General features: G+C 36.7%; 3 protein-coding genes across 5 annotated transcripts; 1 reads left to right on the forward strand and 2 right to left on the reverse strand.

Annotated features, from left to right (window-relative positions):
* Positions 1–165: 165 nt before the first annotated feature.
* Positions 166–12,438, forward strand: LOC102582931 (armadillo repeat-containing protein LFR-like). 3 transcript variants are annotated; one of them, XM_006362098.2, is made up of 9 exons: positions 166–417; positions 5,716–5,885; positions 5,995–6,137; positions 6,273–6,505; positions 7,312–7,417; positions 7,500–7,638; positions 7,735–7,862; positions 7,943–8,214; positions 12,300–12,438. In XM_006362098.2, the coding sequence occupies exons 1-8, from the start codon at positions 228–230 to the stop codon at positions 8,196–8,198; spliced, it is 1,365 nt and encodes a 454-aa protein (XP_006362160.1). In that variant the 5' UTR covers positions 166–227; the 3' UTR covers positions 8,199–8,214; positions 12,300–12,438. The 3 variants fall into 3 exon arrangements, with proteins under 3 accessions (XP_006362160.1, XP_006362159.1, XP_015158354.1); XM_006362097.2 differs by lacking the exon at positions 12,300–12,438 and adding an exon at positions 8,524–8,746; XM_015302868.1 differs by lacking the exon at positions 12,300–12,438 and having other exon boundaries at positions 7,943–8,425.
* LOC102582593 (inactive protein RESTRICTED TEV MOVEMENT 1-like) lies at positions 9,403–10,161 on the reverse strand. Its single transcript, XM_006362096.2, has one exon. The coding sequence runs from the start codon at positions 10,025–10,027 to the stop codon at positions 9,506–9,508; it is 522 nt and encodes a 173-aa protein (XP_006362158.1). The 5' UTR covers positions 10,028–10,161; the 3' UTR covers positions 9,403–9,505.
* LOC102595176 (endonuclease III homolog 1, chloroplastic-like) lies at positions 12,294–16,639 on the reverse strand. The gene is made up of 10 exons (XM_015302855.1): positions 16,425–16,639; positions 16,116–16,213; positions 15,346–15,409; positions 15,002–15,120; positions 14,488–14,554; positions 14,123–14,214; positions 13,905–14,042; positions 13,729–13,833; positions 13,004–13,087; positions 12,294–12,437 (listed from the first exon to the last, which is right to left on the reverse strand). Exons 1-10 carry the CDS (start codon positions 16,540–16,542, stop codon positions 12,294–12,296), a joined length of 1,029 nt encoding a protein of 342 aa, XP_015158341.1. The 5' UTR covers positions 16,543–16,639.
* Between the last annotated feature and the right edge of the window lie 21 nt (positions 16,640–16,660).

A 16,660-nucleotide genomic window follows, 5' to 3' on the forward strand; every position in this document is an offset into this window, starting at 1 on the left:
ATTAGTAAATGAGATATATAGTGTAATTATTTAGTGGGGTATGAATGTAAAGGGGTATATGTTTGTAATTATTTTGCTTTTATGGGGTATTGCTTATTTTCCCCTTTATTTGATACACTTTACATCAATGGGCTCTACATTGGGTCGATTTAAATACTCAGCCCATCGTTTTACTATGATCCGAAACCCGAAATCTTCGGACCAGTGGAGCAACACAGGAGAAAGAAATGCAGAAAAGAGAGCAATCGAAGCTAAGCGGGTCATCGGGTGGCTCCGTCGGACCGCCGGCGAAAAGAGGTCGGCCATTTGGAAGCGGAAATAGCAACGCCGCTGCTGCAGCCGCTGCTGCAGCAGCTGATTCAGCAGCTCCGTCAACACTCCTTGGCCCTTCCCTGCAAGTTCACTCCGCCTTCGCTGGTTAGTTCAAGATCTTGCTCGTAAATATAAAATACTGAACAGTATATACGTTTCACATAGCGATCCGGCTATGTGAATTATCTATCTTGGTGTTTTTTCAAGTTTAACTCTTCATTAGACAAGTTAAAGTTTTGATCTTTCCTGCTGTGAATTGTACATTATATTAGCCTTTATGCACTGGTCATATTCCAATTTTAGTTCGTGACAAGGAGACTGAGAATTAGAGAGCAAAATAGACATGTTAAACTTGGGGATTTGAAATAAAATGGTTTAGGGTGTGACTTTGTTTGATAGGAATTTATCTGTAAAGCTATCAAGATGTTTGGATACCGAAGACTGTGTAAGGAACAACAACCTAACCAGTGTGGGGCATTCTAATACCCCATATTCTCAGTGTTAGACATTTGGAGCGTGGACGATATAACATGGAAGCCCATAACATTAAGTATACCAAGAATTGGTATGGCTATGACTCTAATAGACTAATACTGTATTCTGAAATCAAACAGCAAAAATTTGGAGAGAAAATGGGACAAAACTATAGGCTAAAGAGAATTTCACTCCATCCAATAATTACAATCTGAACATTGAGCCTGTATATACAAAGTAATCTAAGTAAAACTTGGTAACCGCTACGACCTACGTGGCAGCCCACTATCGCCTGTGTTGTTAAAAGCAATCTCTTTGTTGCTCAAAGCGATGTGAAACAAGAGGTTGTCTCTTATTGGGTGAGGCCATGTGTTTAGGATAAATGTGCGCTTCAAACAATGACATGCAAAGTGATTAGGCAAAAAGTGGGTGGTTCTTGAGATTTCAACTTTGAGGAATTAGATTGATGTCGGCTTTGTTGTATTGATTTTAACTGCAATTTGAGGCTTATAGTACTAAGTTCATATATGTTTGGTGTTCTCTAGTTTCGATAGTTTTGTGCTTAACTTCAAAAAAGCGTGCGCTTTTCAAGACCCATGAACCTTGTGCTTTTCGCTTTTAAAAACCTCTGTTACAGGTTACTAGCTGACAAGCTAACTAATCAAGACAATATCTAAAGCTGTTGAGCTACTAAAAGACAAAACAAAACAAAAGCTCCACATGCAAGTAGAACCAGTTCACTTGTCCAAGCTTCAGCATTAAGTGATCCAAACCACATTATCGACAATGTTACCTTTCCTTTTAAATTGTCTACTCCCTTTTCATTGACCGAGCTAATTTTGGGCAAGCTCAAGCTCAAGTTTGTTACCACCATCAAGTCTTTGAGTTGAAAGGATTGAACTTGAACCGTGTGTGTGTGTGTGTGTATGTATGTATACTTCTTCAGCTTTGACTCTATATCTTAATGTATTGCCAGGACTGTAAAAATCCACTTTTTTCAAGAGCTGTAAATTTTGGAAAAGTATCTCTAAAATCAACCCCGAAAACACAACAAAATCACAAACTGTGAGTAAGGAAGTGAAAGGGAGCAATGGGATAAATAACCATTAAGGGGACAATTTTTATATTACAAGTAAACATTCAGTAAGAGAATATTATACCATAATCCCTAGAGAGAGACAAAACATTAGAGGTGATTAATTTTCAAGTTGTCTAAATCTTGGTGGCATAGCTACCTGATACTAATACTGGTGGGAGGTAGCATGTCTAGAATATTCGAGGTGCGTGCAAGGTGGCCTAGGCATCATCATTATCAACAACAGTTCGTTTTAATCCCAAACAAGTCGGGATTGGCTATATAAATCCTCATTGACCATGTTTCATCATTTAAGTTGATCTCAACCCAACATGATACCGCCATTATAATTAAAAATAAAAAATAAAATAAAACTCAGTAAGGTGATGTAATTACATCTATTTGGACCATTTCAATATCTTATACAAGAGTGTTGACCATTTAAATAAGAGAACATCACTAAGATAGTCTAGCTGTATAGCTCTTGAAGCTAGGTCTAGTGGTAAGAGCGTGAGTGTTGTGTGCGTTAGGCGTACATCGTGGGTCCAAACTTTTTTTTTATGACAAGGGAAACCCGCAGCCGCTACCCTTTGGGTGCGCATAGGGTAAACTCCCGCTCCTATGCAATAGCTCGCAAACCACATAGGAGAGGTAACCCGCACTAGGCAAGCTCGGTGCGACGAGCTCGACCCAGAAGGCAAACCCCTTGCTTTCGCTGGCAAGGGAATCGTGGATCCAAACTTTGTCGCACATAAAAACCTGGTGTTTAAGTGAAAAAGAACAGAGGGTCTAGCCCATTATCCAACGAGTTCCGAACTATGCGCCAATACTACATAGGGATTTCTCAGTTATTAAAGATGTGGTATGACTGTCGTATTTGAACTTTTATATGCACTGATTTTTAGGCGTGCAATGTGATGATTGAAGGCATAATAACTTATAAGATAAAAAAAGGTGTTATAAGGGGAGGGAGCAGGGATAATATCAGATGGAGAAAGTCTGGGCGAAGGACCTACTAGCTTTGGAAATCCATGTGGATATAGTTAAGAATAGAATGCGATGGAAGCAAGGGTCCAGTTATGCCCTAAGTTGCACGAACTCTTCATTTTTGCTGCTGAACCCGTGTCGACACGACAGGGGTGCGGGATTCGGTCTATCCACATCGGACCATGTGGTTGTGCTCTTGTTCAGTTTTTATTTTAAAGTTGTTCCATGACGGCTAGGGATGCAATGTTTAATTATTCCAAGAACTTGTAACGATTGCAGAGAGTATTTTTATTTTCAACTCCAAAAAGAGACTAGAATCACAATTGACTGTGATAAAGAATTGAAAAGAGAGCAAAAAGATAAATAGCCAGTAAGACACAAATTCACCTTTATTTGAAAATGGTAACGTTGTATTATATCACAAAAGTACATGGGTTGTACTCAAACCTTATATACAAATGCACTCTAGACACTCCTACTCTATTTGTATATTGAGTCTAAAACATCAACTATAGAGGCAGTGTCATTTGAGTATAATTGATTACACCAAAAACATAACAACAAAATGCAGTTTAGTTAAACATCCTGCACACTATTTTCTATGCCTTCAAAACATCTGGAATTCCTTTCTTTCCAAATTGCCCACCATATTGAAGCAGGGATAATTCTCCATCTAGTTCTGTCTTTTGCAAGGGCACCTGCCTCCTCCCAGCTGTACAAGGCCTTAGTAACTCTCCTAGGCATAGTCCAGGATATGCCGTTAAGGCTCAAGAAAATCCTCAAAAGCTGCTGAGTGTATTTGCTGTGTAGAAATAGATGGGTTACAGTTTCTAAGGTTTCCCCACATAGGAAACACCTAAAGCATAAGGTTATCCCCCTTTTCATTACATTATCCTGAGTCAGGGCAGCTTCTGTAGCTAGCAGCCAAATAAAGCATGAGTCTTTGTGTGGGATTCTACACTTCCATATTTGTTTCCAAGGCCAGATGGGACTCTACTGGCTTGATTGATCCATCAGCCTGTAAGCTGAATGCACTTTGAACTCTCCTCTATTGTTGCCTTTCCACCAAAGCATATCCTCATATGCCTGAAGTCCAGTAAAGTGTCCAACCATGTTGAGGAATTCCGCTAACCTCATCACTTCCCAGTCATTTGGTTGGTTCTCTCCTGAAGATGAAATTCCACCCTTGAAGACACAAATTCACCTTTTTGAACCAAATATCCAAGATAGGTTTCTTTCATCCAACCAAATGCCGAAGTTTCACATGTTAAAATCATTGCCTTTAAGATGTTCAGTAGAAAATTGTTCTTGGTATCATAGCTGTTGTTGCTGCAATTTTTCAATTTTTACCCCTTTGCTTTTTGTTTTGGGGGGGGTGTTGGGGTCGTACACTGAGTATATTCATCTACTGCATTGATTAAAACCTGAAAATGTCATAGTTGTCAATTTGAGATTCCACTCGTCAGTCAATATGTCTGTTAAAGGAACTGGCCAAATCGCATACAACATGCCAATTTCAACTGTGCTGATTACGCCAGGGCCTGATTTAGTATTCAAGTAACAAGATGTAGTGCATGTATTCTAAACACCTTTTGAGTGAAACACTCCTTTTGTCCAGTTTTATATGACATAATTTGGTTGGACAGGAAGTTTTGCGAATTTTGACTTGTATATTATACTAGTGTTATAGTAAGAAAATATTATAGTCATGGCTGACAATTAATTTGATAAAGAAACTATCACATAACTTTTGAAATTTGAATTCTTGAAAGTTGTGAAAGTAATTTAAATGGAATATGTCAAACATTTTGGGACGTCCCAAAGCTATTAAGTGTATCATGTATATTGGGACGGAAGTAATTGTAATTAGTAGGTATTATATCTTTGCTAATGAAGATGATGTTGCAATTGACACAATTCCAACTGGATTGGTGCAGTGTTAGTTTCGGCTGACGGTCGGAGTAAGTTTTTCCTTTTTAACCAAAGGTCTAAAGAAGTCATGACGCAGATGTTTACTGACTAATTTTTTGAAGCCATATGTTATGAAACAACTCACAGGATCATCTTCTTGACTGGGATGTGATCTAGATAGCCCCCTAGTCGAATACGATAGAAAGAATCTCATCACTGTGTCTCCAACAATTTTATCTCCTCCTTGAATCCTAGAGTATAGCGTGACCTAGGGACAAACTCACTGCTCCATTGAAGTTTTTTGAACTTGGGAGCGACTTCTCTTTTATTTGCTTTGCCCCCTTAATATTCATTTTCTGAAATAAAAAGTTTCTGTTCTTTTTATTTACAAAACAATATAGGGTATTAATAAAATTCTGTTAAATTGAAGACATGGAAGACCAAATTCCCATGACCAGCCTATTTGGCTGAAGATGTAATGCAGAATTTGTTTTACTTGTAAGAGGGTATCTAAAAATCTTGACGCACATGATTTGACGGCATGCATTATGTACTCATGTAGATTCAATTATGGGAGTTGGATAAAGTGGATTGTCTACTGATCTATGATTCTATGATCACCGAACTAGCCAGCTCGATCTAGAACTAAATGAAAGAGTTATGCCTAGGATTAGCATGTGTAGGCAGGGAGGTATTTGTTTTTTATATGGTCAACCAAGCCAAGTGAACCAGATTGTTTCTGATCTCAACTAACTAATAAAGATATAATTCGTCTGAAAGGGAACAGAATTTATGTAAGGGGATACTTACTGAAAAAATGGACTTACATGTTGAATTGAGAAAAAAATAGAGGCATTGATTTCTGATAAGGCTGTAGAAATAGATGATGCCAGCCCCTTTATTCTTTGCATGCTCATTATTTGGTTATCTTAATTTTTTTTTTAAAATTTTACCAGAACAGAATAATAAAAGAATTGTTCTAGCTCTTCAAAGTGGATTAAAGAGGGAGCTGACATGGGCATTAAATATCCTCACTCTGCTATCATTCAAGGAGAAAGACGAAGTCCGCAGGGATGCGACTCCTCTCGCCAAAATTCCTGGATTGCTTGATGCTCTGCTTCAAATTGTATGTTTCTTGATATCTACCACAGAACATGATTCCCATGTAACTTCTGCTTGTTCTTTACTGTTTATTCTATTATCATGCTGATGATGACAATATTTCTATTAAACAGATAGATGATTGGCGTGATATAGCCTTACCAAGGGTACTTGTAAAGGCACCGCGTGTCCGGCTTTTGGGTGCAAATTCAGTCGTTACTGGATTTGGACTTGAATATGAAGCATTGAACTCGAATGAATCTGTTCTCAATCCTAGGTAATTCTAGACGGTTTCAAAACCCCGTCTCTTTCTTTTCAATGCCTTTATTACTTTAATCTTTTTACGTTAATTATTTCCACTGCATGAGATCTCTGTAATGGTTTGTAATCCTGGTTCTGGAGCTGCCAACAGAGAGTCATCTGTTCAGAAGAGTTCTACCAAGTCTCGCCCCACGGGTTTGTGGTTTGAGGAAGATGGCCTATTTAATTTGGATGAGGAGGGGCGGATTGAAAAACAGCAGTTTGCTGTTGCTGCTTCAAACGTTGTTCGCAACTTCTCTTTTATGCCAGATAATGAAGTCATCATGGGCCAGCATAGACATTGCTTAGAAACTCTATTCCAATGTCTGGCAGATTATGTCACAGGTAGGAGTGAAGTTTAGTTTGATATTTATGATCTCTATGTTGTGCTTACAAGCTTGCCATCTATGACGTGGAACTTTTCTTTGGGAAGTTATAATGTTGATATATATGGTTTCTGTGTTGCGCAGTTGTGCTTACAAGCTTGGCATTTGTGATATTGTTATTTGTATTGTAATGGTCCCCTCACCTAATACATTTACTATCCTTTTTTCTTAAGCCTTGATGGTTATAAGATGTTAATTTTGTCTTTCTTGACGAGTCGGCTTCTTCATTATGCCTTGTATTTCCATTGAAAACCTATATGAATCCTTCAGAACATATTCTGGACTGCGATATAGCTTTCAGACCTGTTCAGCCTTTCCTCCTCACAAAACTATTGCATGACTCGTGCTTTTCTGGTTGATGCTTCCAATTCAAAGCTTGAATTTAATGTTTCTCCACTAGCTTGGTGAAGTCTAAAGAAAGGTCTTGGAGTATATTAGAAGTGACCTATCCATTGTGTAACACATTGATTTTGCTATTTTTTTTTATTGTTCCTAATCTCTGGACTTTGTTTTTTCCCTATTCCATAATTTCGATAAACTTGTTTATATTCACCCTGCATCCCAGTGCGCTTCCTGGCCTTTTAAAGGATACCTTAAAAAGAAGATATAAGAAAATTAAATTAGATAGGCCCTATTCTGAGCAGAGAAAAAGCAATTGGAGTATGTTAGAAAATGCAGTTCTCTATGCCTGAACATGTGTTTTCTGTAATTTTCTGTTAAGCTCGTTTCTTATACATTGTCATCTTTTCTCTTTTATGATAACAGAGGATGAAGAACTTGTCACAAATGCTCTCGAGACTATAGTGAATATAGGTCCATTGATAGATCTTCGGATTTTCAGTTCCTCAAAACCTTCTTTTATCAAAATGACGTAAGAGTATCACTTGTAGTTATTATTTCTCTTATATTAATGCATGTCAACACAGTAATTGAGTTTCTTGATCCTTATGCAGGGAGAAACGTGCAGTACAGGCCGTCATGGGAGTGCTAGGATCTGCTGTTAAGGCCTGGCATTGTGCTGCCGCTGAATTAATTGGTCGTCTTATAATAAATCCTGATAATGAACCTTTCTTACTTGCTTCTGCAACACAGGTTGATCTTGTTTTTGACAGGCCCTATTCTAGAGTTCCTAAATGTACTCTGTGAATATTTTCTGAAAACCTGTTGACTTAAATTTGTGGCTCGCAGATTAATAAACGTTTAGTTGATATCATGAGCCAACCGGCCATTGATGCTCAAGCAGCTGCTATTGGTGCATTATATAACCTTTCAGAAATAAATATGGACTGCCGTTTGAAGCTTGCTAGTGAACGATGGTGAGACAGGCAATCTGACCAAGTCATAACTTTTTATTAAGTTATTATCTGAATGACTTATCCACAACATTAAACTTCAGGGCTATTGATAGACTGTTGAAGGTCATTAAGATGCCACATCCTGTGCCAGAAGTGTGCAGGAAAGCAGCAACGATTTTGGAAAACCTTGTTTCAGAGCCACAGAACAAGCCCTTCCTGCTAGTGCATGAAAATGCATTTGCGGAGATGCTTTTTGGTGACCCAAGATACTCAGACATATTTTCCAGGATACTGTACGAACTGACATCACGGCCAAGCAACAAAATGGCATCAGCTCGAGGGATCTGGGGCATGTAACATCAAAACACACAAGGTACTTTATTTGGTGATAATTCATCTGAAACATGTTGTACATAGATTTAAATGTGATTTGTTCTAAACCTAACTTTTAATTGACCTCAGAAGTGCAATATATATGTTACTATAGGTTTGCCATTTCTGGCCTTCATTTTATTCGAAGCTGTTAGAACTTTGAATCACTATTTGCTTATACAAAATTAAGAAATACAATTCTTGCATCACTATTTCTTATCCATTGCAGTTATCTACATATAATGAACTCCTTTAAGTTTTCTTCGGTTTAATGCTTCAAAATTTCTGTTATTTTGACCCTTCAATCTAGGTCATGAGTGATGAGCTATTAGGTTTCCAAGTCTATTGGCCAAAAGAATTAAGTTCAAGTCATCACATTTTCCGACTCGTACATCAAAATAAATTAGCCTCTGTAATGTGTGTAGTAAATGAATCGAATATTGCTTACTTTATTGATGAGAATATACCATATGATTGATGTACTTGTATATGTTTCACATATTAAATTGATTACTTTTCTCATAGTAGATAAACTATAGAAGTGCAGGTTGAGTATTACAGCAACTAAAGTTCTTTTGCGCTCCTTGTGTCTGCTTTGAAATTGATCTATCCGTCTCATTATGAACAAGGGCGGATCTAGGGCTTTGGGAGGGGTTTTTCGGGAACCCAGTAACATTTGCTCATATCCAGTAATTATATTGTGAAAATATATAAGAAATATGTGTTGGGAACCTAGTAACAAAGCAGCAAGAGGTTCAGTGGCAGAAATGGAACCACTTGAAGTTTTGTTACCCTCCTTGATGAGATTTTGAATCCCCTTGGACACTCATATTTATTTTTTAATAATTTTAGATCTGTAGGAACCCATAAGCTTTAAATCCTTGATCCGCCTTTGATTATGAAATATATTTCATAATATATCTCTTATTAGTCTGGATAAAAGGACAACTTGACCAACTAAGATGATTAGTATCAGATTTAATACTGCTGTTCTAAATGATAATGCAATTATGCAAGCCAATTAACAACTTTCGTAAGCTTTACTTGTCTTATGGGAGTAGGAAAAACAATGACATTCCACGCTATTTGAGTAATCAAAATTGGAAGTAATTTACAACATTGACCATAGAGAATATGGCCTTAGCCATCTTCTTTATATCCAACTTTTAGAGTAGGAAAACTATTCTCATTTAACAAGTAACACCAACTAAAATTGATATGAAAAGTAGAAACAACCATAAGCAATAGAGAAAACTAATACGAACTTCATTATTCAATGTATGCAGCTTGAGTTAGACCTTCTTCTCTTGAACTCCTTCCTTTTTAACCTTTACTGAAGGATCTTTAAAATGGATCGTTGAGGTTGTGATGGGCTTCATATAGACTCCAAAACTCTCAACACCATGATGGTGTTTGCTGCCGTGAAAACCACCAAAAGAAGGATAATTTCCCATCTTAAATGTGAATTTGTTAGCATCAGCTGTCGGGGTTCCAAATGGTCCATAGGAACCCTTATTGGTTCCAAATGATATTGAGCTCAAAATACAATATCCATAAGCTTTTCGGAATGAACCACTTATGGAAGTAAGAAACTCTGTTGGATAATCAAATGTTACTGCACAAAAGCTTTCACATTCATTAGTGCCATGCTTATTTGACATTACGAATTTGTCATTCTCATAGAAGAGGAACTGCAGTGAGCAAACTGTGTCATGATTGTAGGAAACAAAAATCTGGGCTACTTCGGTTCGTCCCTTTTCATCCCAAAGGGTTCCTACTTGTACTCCTGCTGGACCAACTTTGATCATATCCATATTTCTTCTGTATGAATCAATTGGATTAGCTTTTCTTTGAGACCTCTCATGTTGGAATTCCTTCTTTTAATCTTGAATTAGGAATCTAATTCTTTGCTTCTTTGGTTAAGGTTACCCCTTTTCACTGTAGTTAGTGTTTCTCTTCTTTTAATCTTGAATTAGGAATCTGATTCTTTGTTTATGAGGTTAAGTTTATTCTTTCAGTGTCTGTCACACGTTGGGATTTGTTCTAATAGGAATTTGACTCCACTTATGAAAATATGATTAATTTAATTTCTCATGTTAACGTACCCATTTTGATTGGCCTGATCCAGCAATTTAAAAGTGGGTCATTTGCACTTCTGTTCCTAATTTAGTTTTGGTCTTTCGGAGAAATTACGCGGATAAACAAACATGTATTAGTTAATTAGTTAACATAGTCATAGTTTTCATTAATTACCACTCGCAGTTCAATTATAGCTATAATTGTATCGCTTCTCTCCTCGCTTTCTCTCTCCTCTTTTATACATATACAAATACAAATTATACATATACATATACAATTATATGACAAATATACAAATACAATTAGCCTCTCTGCCCTCGCGCCCTCTCCCAATCTCGCTCGCCTCTCTCCTCCCTTTTAACATGTACTACAAATTGTAATTACCAAACAATAGTTATTGGAGCGTGATTAAATTTATTTTAATGGTTATTTGCGAAATTTCCTCTTTTTACCTCTCTAGGCACATATATTGTCTTCATAAGCTGGGCTTAAAGAACCAATATGTATGTTCCAACTCAAATTCAGCTAGAATAAATAATCAAACATCTCTAGATACAATAGTGATCAACAACAAGTATATCTTATCTCTCTAATTGTGCGAGTGGGGCCTTCAAGAACAACAAAGACCAAATTAGTAATTTTATACCTATCCTAATGGCTACTACCCATTCTCTTACATAGCACAATTTTCCATTTTTAAGAAATAATCGAAGTCAAAAAATCTAGACCATGTAAAGGAAAGGGGCCAGTGAGGTTGTTTTATGTCTACAATTAAATGTCTTCATTCAAAATAGTGCAAATCACAACTTACTAATAATTGAATTGTCAGAGTGGGGCATTCAAGAACAACTCCACATCTTTAATTATGAAAGTTGAATTGTTTGTCATCAGTAGAGGTACTCCAAATGGTCCATAAGAACAACCCTTGTTGGTTCCAAATGATATTGAACTTAAAATACTAGTAGTAGTATTTCCATTATACCATAATCGGAATGAACTACTTATCGACGTAAGAAATTCTGATGGATAATAAAAAAAAGAAGCTGATTTGATGTTGACATTGCTAACATCAAAACCATGTTTTTCAGACACTAATTTTCCATTCTCATGTTTTGAGTAATTAAAACATGAGACTATATAAAGAGGCTCTCTTTGAGACGTTTCACTACACCTTGCTATTTGTTCATTTAATCTTGAAATAGGAAGCTGACTCTTCGTTTATAGAGTACAATATTCAATGTTTTCTTTACACACATTAACTTAAAAATCTTTAGAAAGAAATATTTTGATAGGCTTTTCAGTGTCACACATTGATATTTGTTCTTTTCATCTTGAAATAATTAATAGGGAATCTGTCTCTTAGTTTCTCTCTAAAGTTTGACTTACATTTTTGATAAATTCAAATAGGGATGGCAATGGGGTGGGACAGACTAATAATTTTGCGGTTAAGCTAAACCCGCCCCGCCCCCACCTCACACTGCCCCATTGTCATCCCTAATCAAAATGCATTCTCATTCATTTAGGAAACATTGTCTAGCTAGCGAAAGTTACTACTTACTAGTATGTTATACCATTAGAGGTGTACATGTTTTTTTTTAATACTATCAGGTTAAGTTGACCTATGATAAAGATAAGCTTTCAAATTATATTAGTTTCATGCCTTAAATAAAGGCATATGAAGTAAAATTAGAGAGGTAAGTATAGTCCCTCAACCCATTTTCATTGATCAAATTAACCTCAAGTTAGATAGTATCTTTCAAATTTATAAGTTGATCTACAACAACAAATAACCCTCCATATATTGACGAGTAAAAACATACTACAATGCTTTCCACTTGTCGCGTTTCTATTTGCAGAATGTATATCTAGTTCTGTAGAAATCAATTGCTAAATGAATACTATACAAAATAGTATGATCAACTATCCTTTGAGCTCAAATTGACTTACTATTAGAAAAATAGAGCTTGAATTGGTCACATTAGCAGCTAAACAACCTTGTCATCACAGTTCTTTCTTGGGGCGTCGTGTTTTGGAAGTGGAAGCTGTGCTTGATATCTCCTTAAATGCCGATGGGCAGAATTCACTTACCGTACATTTTGCACAGCGAGGTCTCAGAGGAGTACATATGGTCTGCCCAAAGCCGACCTGTTTTTCAAAATCCAAAGGAACTTCAGATTCAAGCATGCATTGTCCCATATTGGGGAAAAGCTAGGATTTCTCTATTCCAGGGACAAATTCGAGACCTCTAATTAAGGGTGGAGAGATTCATTTACCTAAAAGGTACACTTTAGTACACGGATTTATCGCCTGTTTCCACTCATGGAATGCAGGTTCAAAAACACCTTAAGTATAGCTAAAGCCTAACCTTTACTCTAGCTCGAGGTAGCAAATACTTTTTCAGAGATTTGAGAATGAACGAGTATTCATATAGTCGACTTTCACTATGCAGTGCAACTGATAGCAAGATAAAAGAGCATTTTCTTATGCTGATAACAGTTCCTTTTTAAAGATTGTTGACATACATAGAATCTAAAATGAAGCTCTTGGTGTCAGCTAAATAAATAGAAAAGAAGCAATAAACACACATTTCATATACTGATTCTGAAAGCGATATAATTGGACAAAGGTGAAAGTGAAGATGTAATGACCAAAAGAGATGGGAAAGGGGATAATCAAATATGCTTCGGAGAAAGAATGACGGGAAAACGTACCAAAAGCAAATTAATGGAAACCCATTCTTCTTTAGGAAGCCACTGCTGCAAGGAGACCCTTGTCTCTTCGGGGGATCTAGTTCCCTGACAGAGTCAAGCAAGTAGGAACGGAAGTGCTGAGAGTATTTCATCTAAAAAATTTATTAGTTTCAATGATTCTATCTAAACATTTTGTTATTATAAATTCCTTGCATTAGACTCAATGGGACCTGCTCGAGGTAGTGGTAAGGTGTGGATACACTCTACCATCCCTAAACTCCGCTTTTGGGATTACATTAGAGAATGTGTCTTTCACTATACTCGACATTACCCATTGTATTCGAAACCAATTTAGACCTACTGACTACAGATGCGCAACCACCTGACAATGTAACAATAGATGGTCCTTGTCTTAACACGAACATCTGCACATGAAGCACCAACTACTATAGGTAGTCAGTCCTCCTTTTTCTCGAGTTTTCTGCCTTCAATATCACTCTCCCCTTGTTACCAACCCCGCAAAGAGATAGACCTACTTGGGCATCCCGGGGACCCAAATAGAAAGGTATGGGAAGGTCGACTCCTCTCACTAACAAATTCTCATAATAAGCATATCTGCTTTGTATGGAAAGGTTGACCCAAGAAAATTATTTAAAATATTTGTACACACATGACATAGTGTATGCCCCATTTTCTAGTTGCTCATTATAGCAGTGAAGCTTCGTCTTAAATAGAATCAAGCATACCTGTTTTGTTCCAGGCCGTGAGACCCAACCAAGCCGATTGCTAACACGATGCACGTGGGTATCTACACAAATCCCTTCAACTTTGTTCCATGCCATAATCATAACCTAAGGAAAATCTATTTAAATAACTTTGAAATGTGCAGTGAAAGGAAAATGAGAGAAGCATAACTTCCTACCAGGTGAGCTATCTTGGGACCAACACCTGGAAGTAGAAGCAAGTCATCAACTGTACTAGGAATGTCTCCGTCATATTTAGACACACAAATCTTTGCAACTTGTTTAAGGTGCTGAGCCTTTCTTGTGTAAAATCCAACCTGACAATAGAAGTTGTTAAGTAACTCAGCGTGAGGGCAAATGTCGGTAATATCATAAACTGACACCATTGAGAACATACCGGGTATATCAAGCTCTTTATGGTGGCTTCATCAGCTTTATCCATTGTGTCAGCACTCAGCAAACCATTTTCGAGGAGCCGTTGATTCGCTTCTGCAGATTCAGAGGGCATCCTTACATACCAATAGGAAGCCAGAGAAGAATAGCATAGCCTCATAAATTTTGGAAAATTAATATCTGACTTCAAGTAATCAGAGTAACCTCTAAGATAGGAAGAGGAAATTATATATGGATATGTTACTAACTCATTCAAGAGACACAATCTATCACAAAGAGAACATGAATGTAGTTCTACTAAGAGATAATCACGTTATTAACGAGCATCATATAGCTGAAGCTTCCAACACTAGTAATCTCAACACTTACCATGAGTAACATGACCCTTGGTCTGGCTTGATAACAATGAACCAACCAGAACAGCAAATCTTCTTTCCTGATGAGATTGTGAAGAAGAAACTAGTAATCAACATCAGCATCCTATCAGAAGTGTTAAAATATTATACGAGCTTACTCATAAAAAAAAGAAGTAAAAGGACACTTCTGTTCTCAACTTATTCTTATACATGAACACTCCGTTCTAGATTACATTTGAGAGAACTTGGATCATTTAATCTTCAATTCTCTCCTTGGATGGTATATCTGGCCTTCCCTTAATTTAGATGTTAAAATTGCCCTTCCACAAAATAAGCTTGTCAAGGAAAATCCTAAAGAGCAACAAGTTGAGTTTATTTCCCAAAAGGGCTCTAGTGTCATTATATGCCAGAAAATCACCTCCTTGCTTGAAAACTAAACGTAGTTACTCTTTTTTATTAGAGAAAGTACAACACCGTCGAAGAATACAACCACTAACCAAGTATCAAGTCAGCAAAGATGTATGCACCTTAGGTTGCAGAGAAGTCACCCCTTCATCGGGGTCAATGGAGTCTACAGGTGCATGTTCTGATAATCTCATGCTGCGAATACCTTCAATGACCCTTTCCCAGTTGGCAGGAGGTTGTACTGCATCGAATTATCCAGATCTTAAGTCTTACTATCCATAAGGTTTGTTAAACCCAAGAACAATCCTCAATGATTAAAAAAACAGTTGCAAACAAATAAGTAACAACGCCCTTTTTCTTTTAACAGCAGAATCAACCTTTCTATATGGAGATATAGTTAACAACTAAATGTGCAACGTTCAATATTACTATGAAATCTATAACAACAGAAATTCTTGGTACTCACTTGATTGAGAATAAACATTGTCACTTTTATTTGCAAAATCTTCAATTTCTGGATGCCTGAGAAACTGCAACAAGTTAAAAAATCACATGATTCGTTTCTCCTCCGGAAACCTCAAGAACCAAGGATCTATAGTGTTTGATATTTTAAAAAGTCAGTGAAGTACATAGATCACAGAAAAAATTCCTCTTTCATGAAATGAAATTTACCAGGTATTCTTGTTAAGATTATAACAAAATAATATTTGAGTCAAACTTAGTATATAGTAATTAATTCAAACTTAATAAATTGCTTGATCACTCTTAGATAGGTCAAGCAAAGTGAGACGATCATTGGATTAGGAGAACAATAAGATTGTTCAAAGAAATGGAGCTAAGCCAATAATACATAAACGTGTGAGTTAACTTGGCCTCAACCAATATTTTTGTCCTTCAACTTTAGGCATGCACAACTAGACACTTAAACTATATAAAGTTGAATAAATAGACACATTTGTCTTACATGACGCCAAACATGTATTATACCACATAGACATGTGTGTCTACTTGTTTAATTTTATAAATTTAAGTGCACACGTACATACTCAAAGTTGGAGGACATAATCATCCAGGATCAAGATCAAGAGCACATTTAGGTATTACGCCAATCAAGAAATATTACAAATCAAACCTTGGCAAGATAAGAGAATGATCACAATAATAAACAAATGGAACCTCCATTGTACAGAAGAAAAAACCCAAAACAGTGTTAATGAATTAAGAAAAGACACATACTTTTTCCTGTGGAGATTCTGTCTTAACCTCTTTAGCTATCATTTCCACTCTCCTTTTCCTCACTCTGTTCTTGGGAACAACACCATCATCTTCAGAACCTAAAATTAACAATCTTTGATGATTATTACACAAACCAGTCTTGATAATTTGCAAGAAAACATCAACATTAATGAAAAAGATTACAACTTTAAGCTCAATTTCAAGATTAAAACTTAAAACAGGATGTTAAAAATTCAAGATTTAACTAAACTAAACAAAACAACACATTCTTGTAAGATATTCAAAAGCTGTTTCTCTTTGATTGGGCACCTGGGGTTTGCAGAAGAGGAATTTTGCGTGCTCTGGGCATTGCTGTAAAGGAGATGAATCGAATTGGGAATGGAAGTGAAGAGAGATATGCAGTGTTTCGGAGAAGAGAGAGGGACATTTTTGGAGGGACTGGCTAGAGTTAAAGCCACGTCTCTTAACTTGAAAAATTAGACCACCTCGTTGGCATCATTTAAGTTGGTTCCTCCTATTGTGGAGTCGCCTTGGTCGGGAGCACT

This window comes from Solanum tuberosum, unplaced genomic scaffold (assembly GCF_000226075.1).
Source record: "Solanum tuberosum cultivar DM 1-3 516 R44 unplaced genomic scaffold, SolTub_3.0 scf00384, whole genome shotgun sequence".
NCBI lineage: Eukaryota > Viridiplantae > Streptophyta > Magnoliopsida > Solanales > Solanaceae > Solanum > Solanum tuberosum.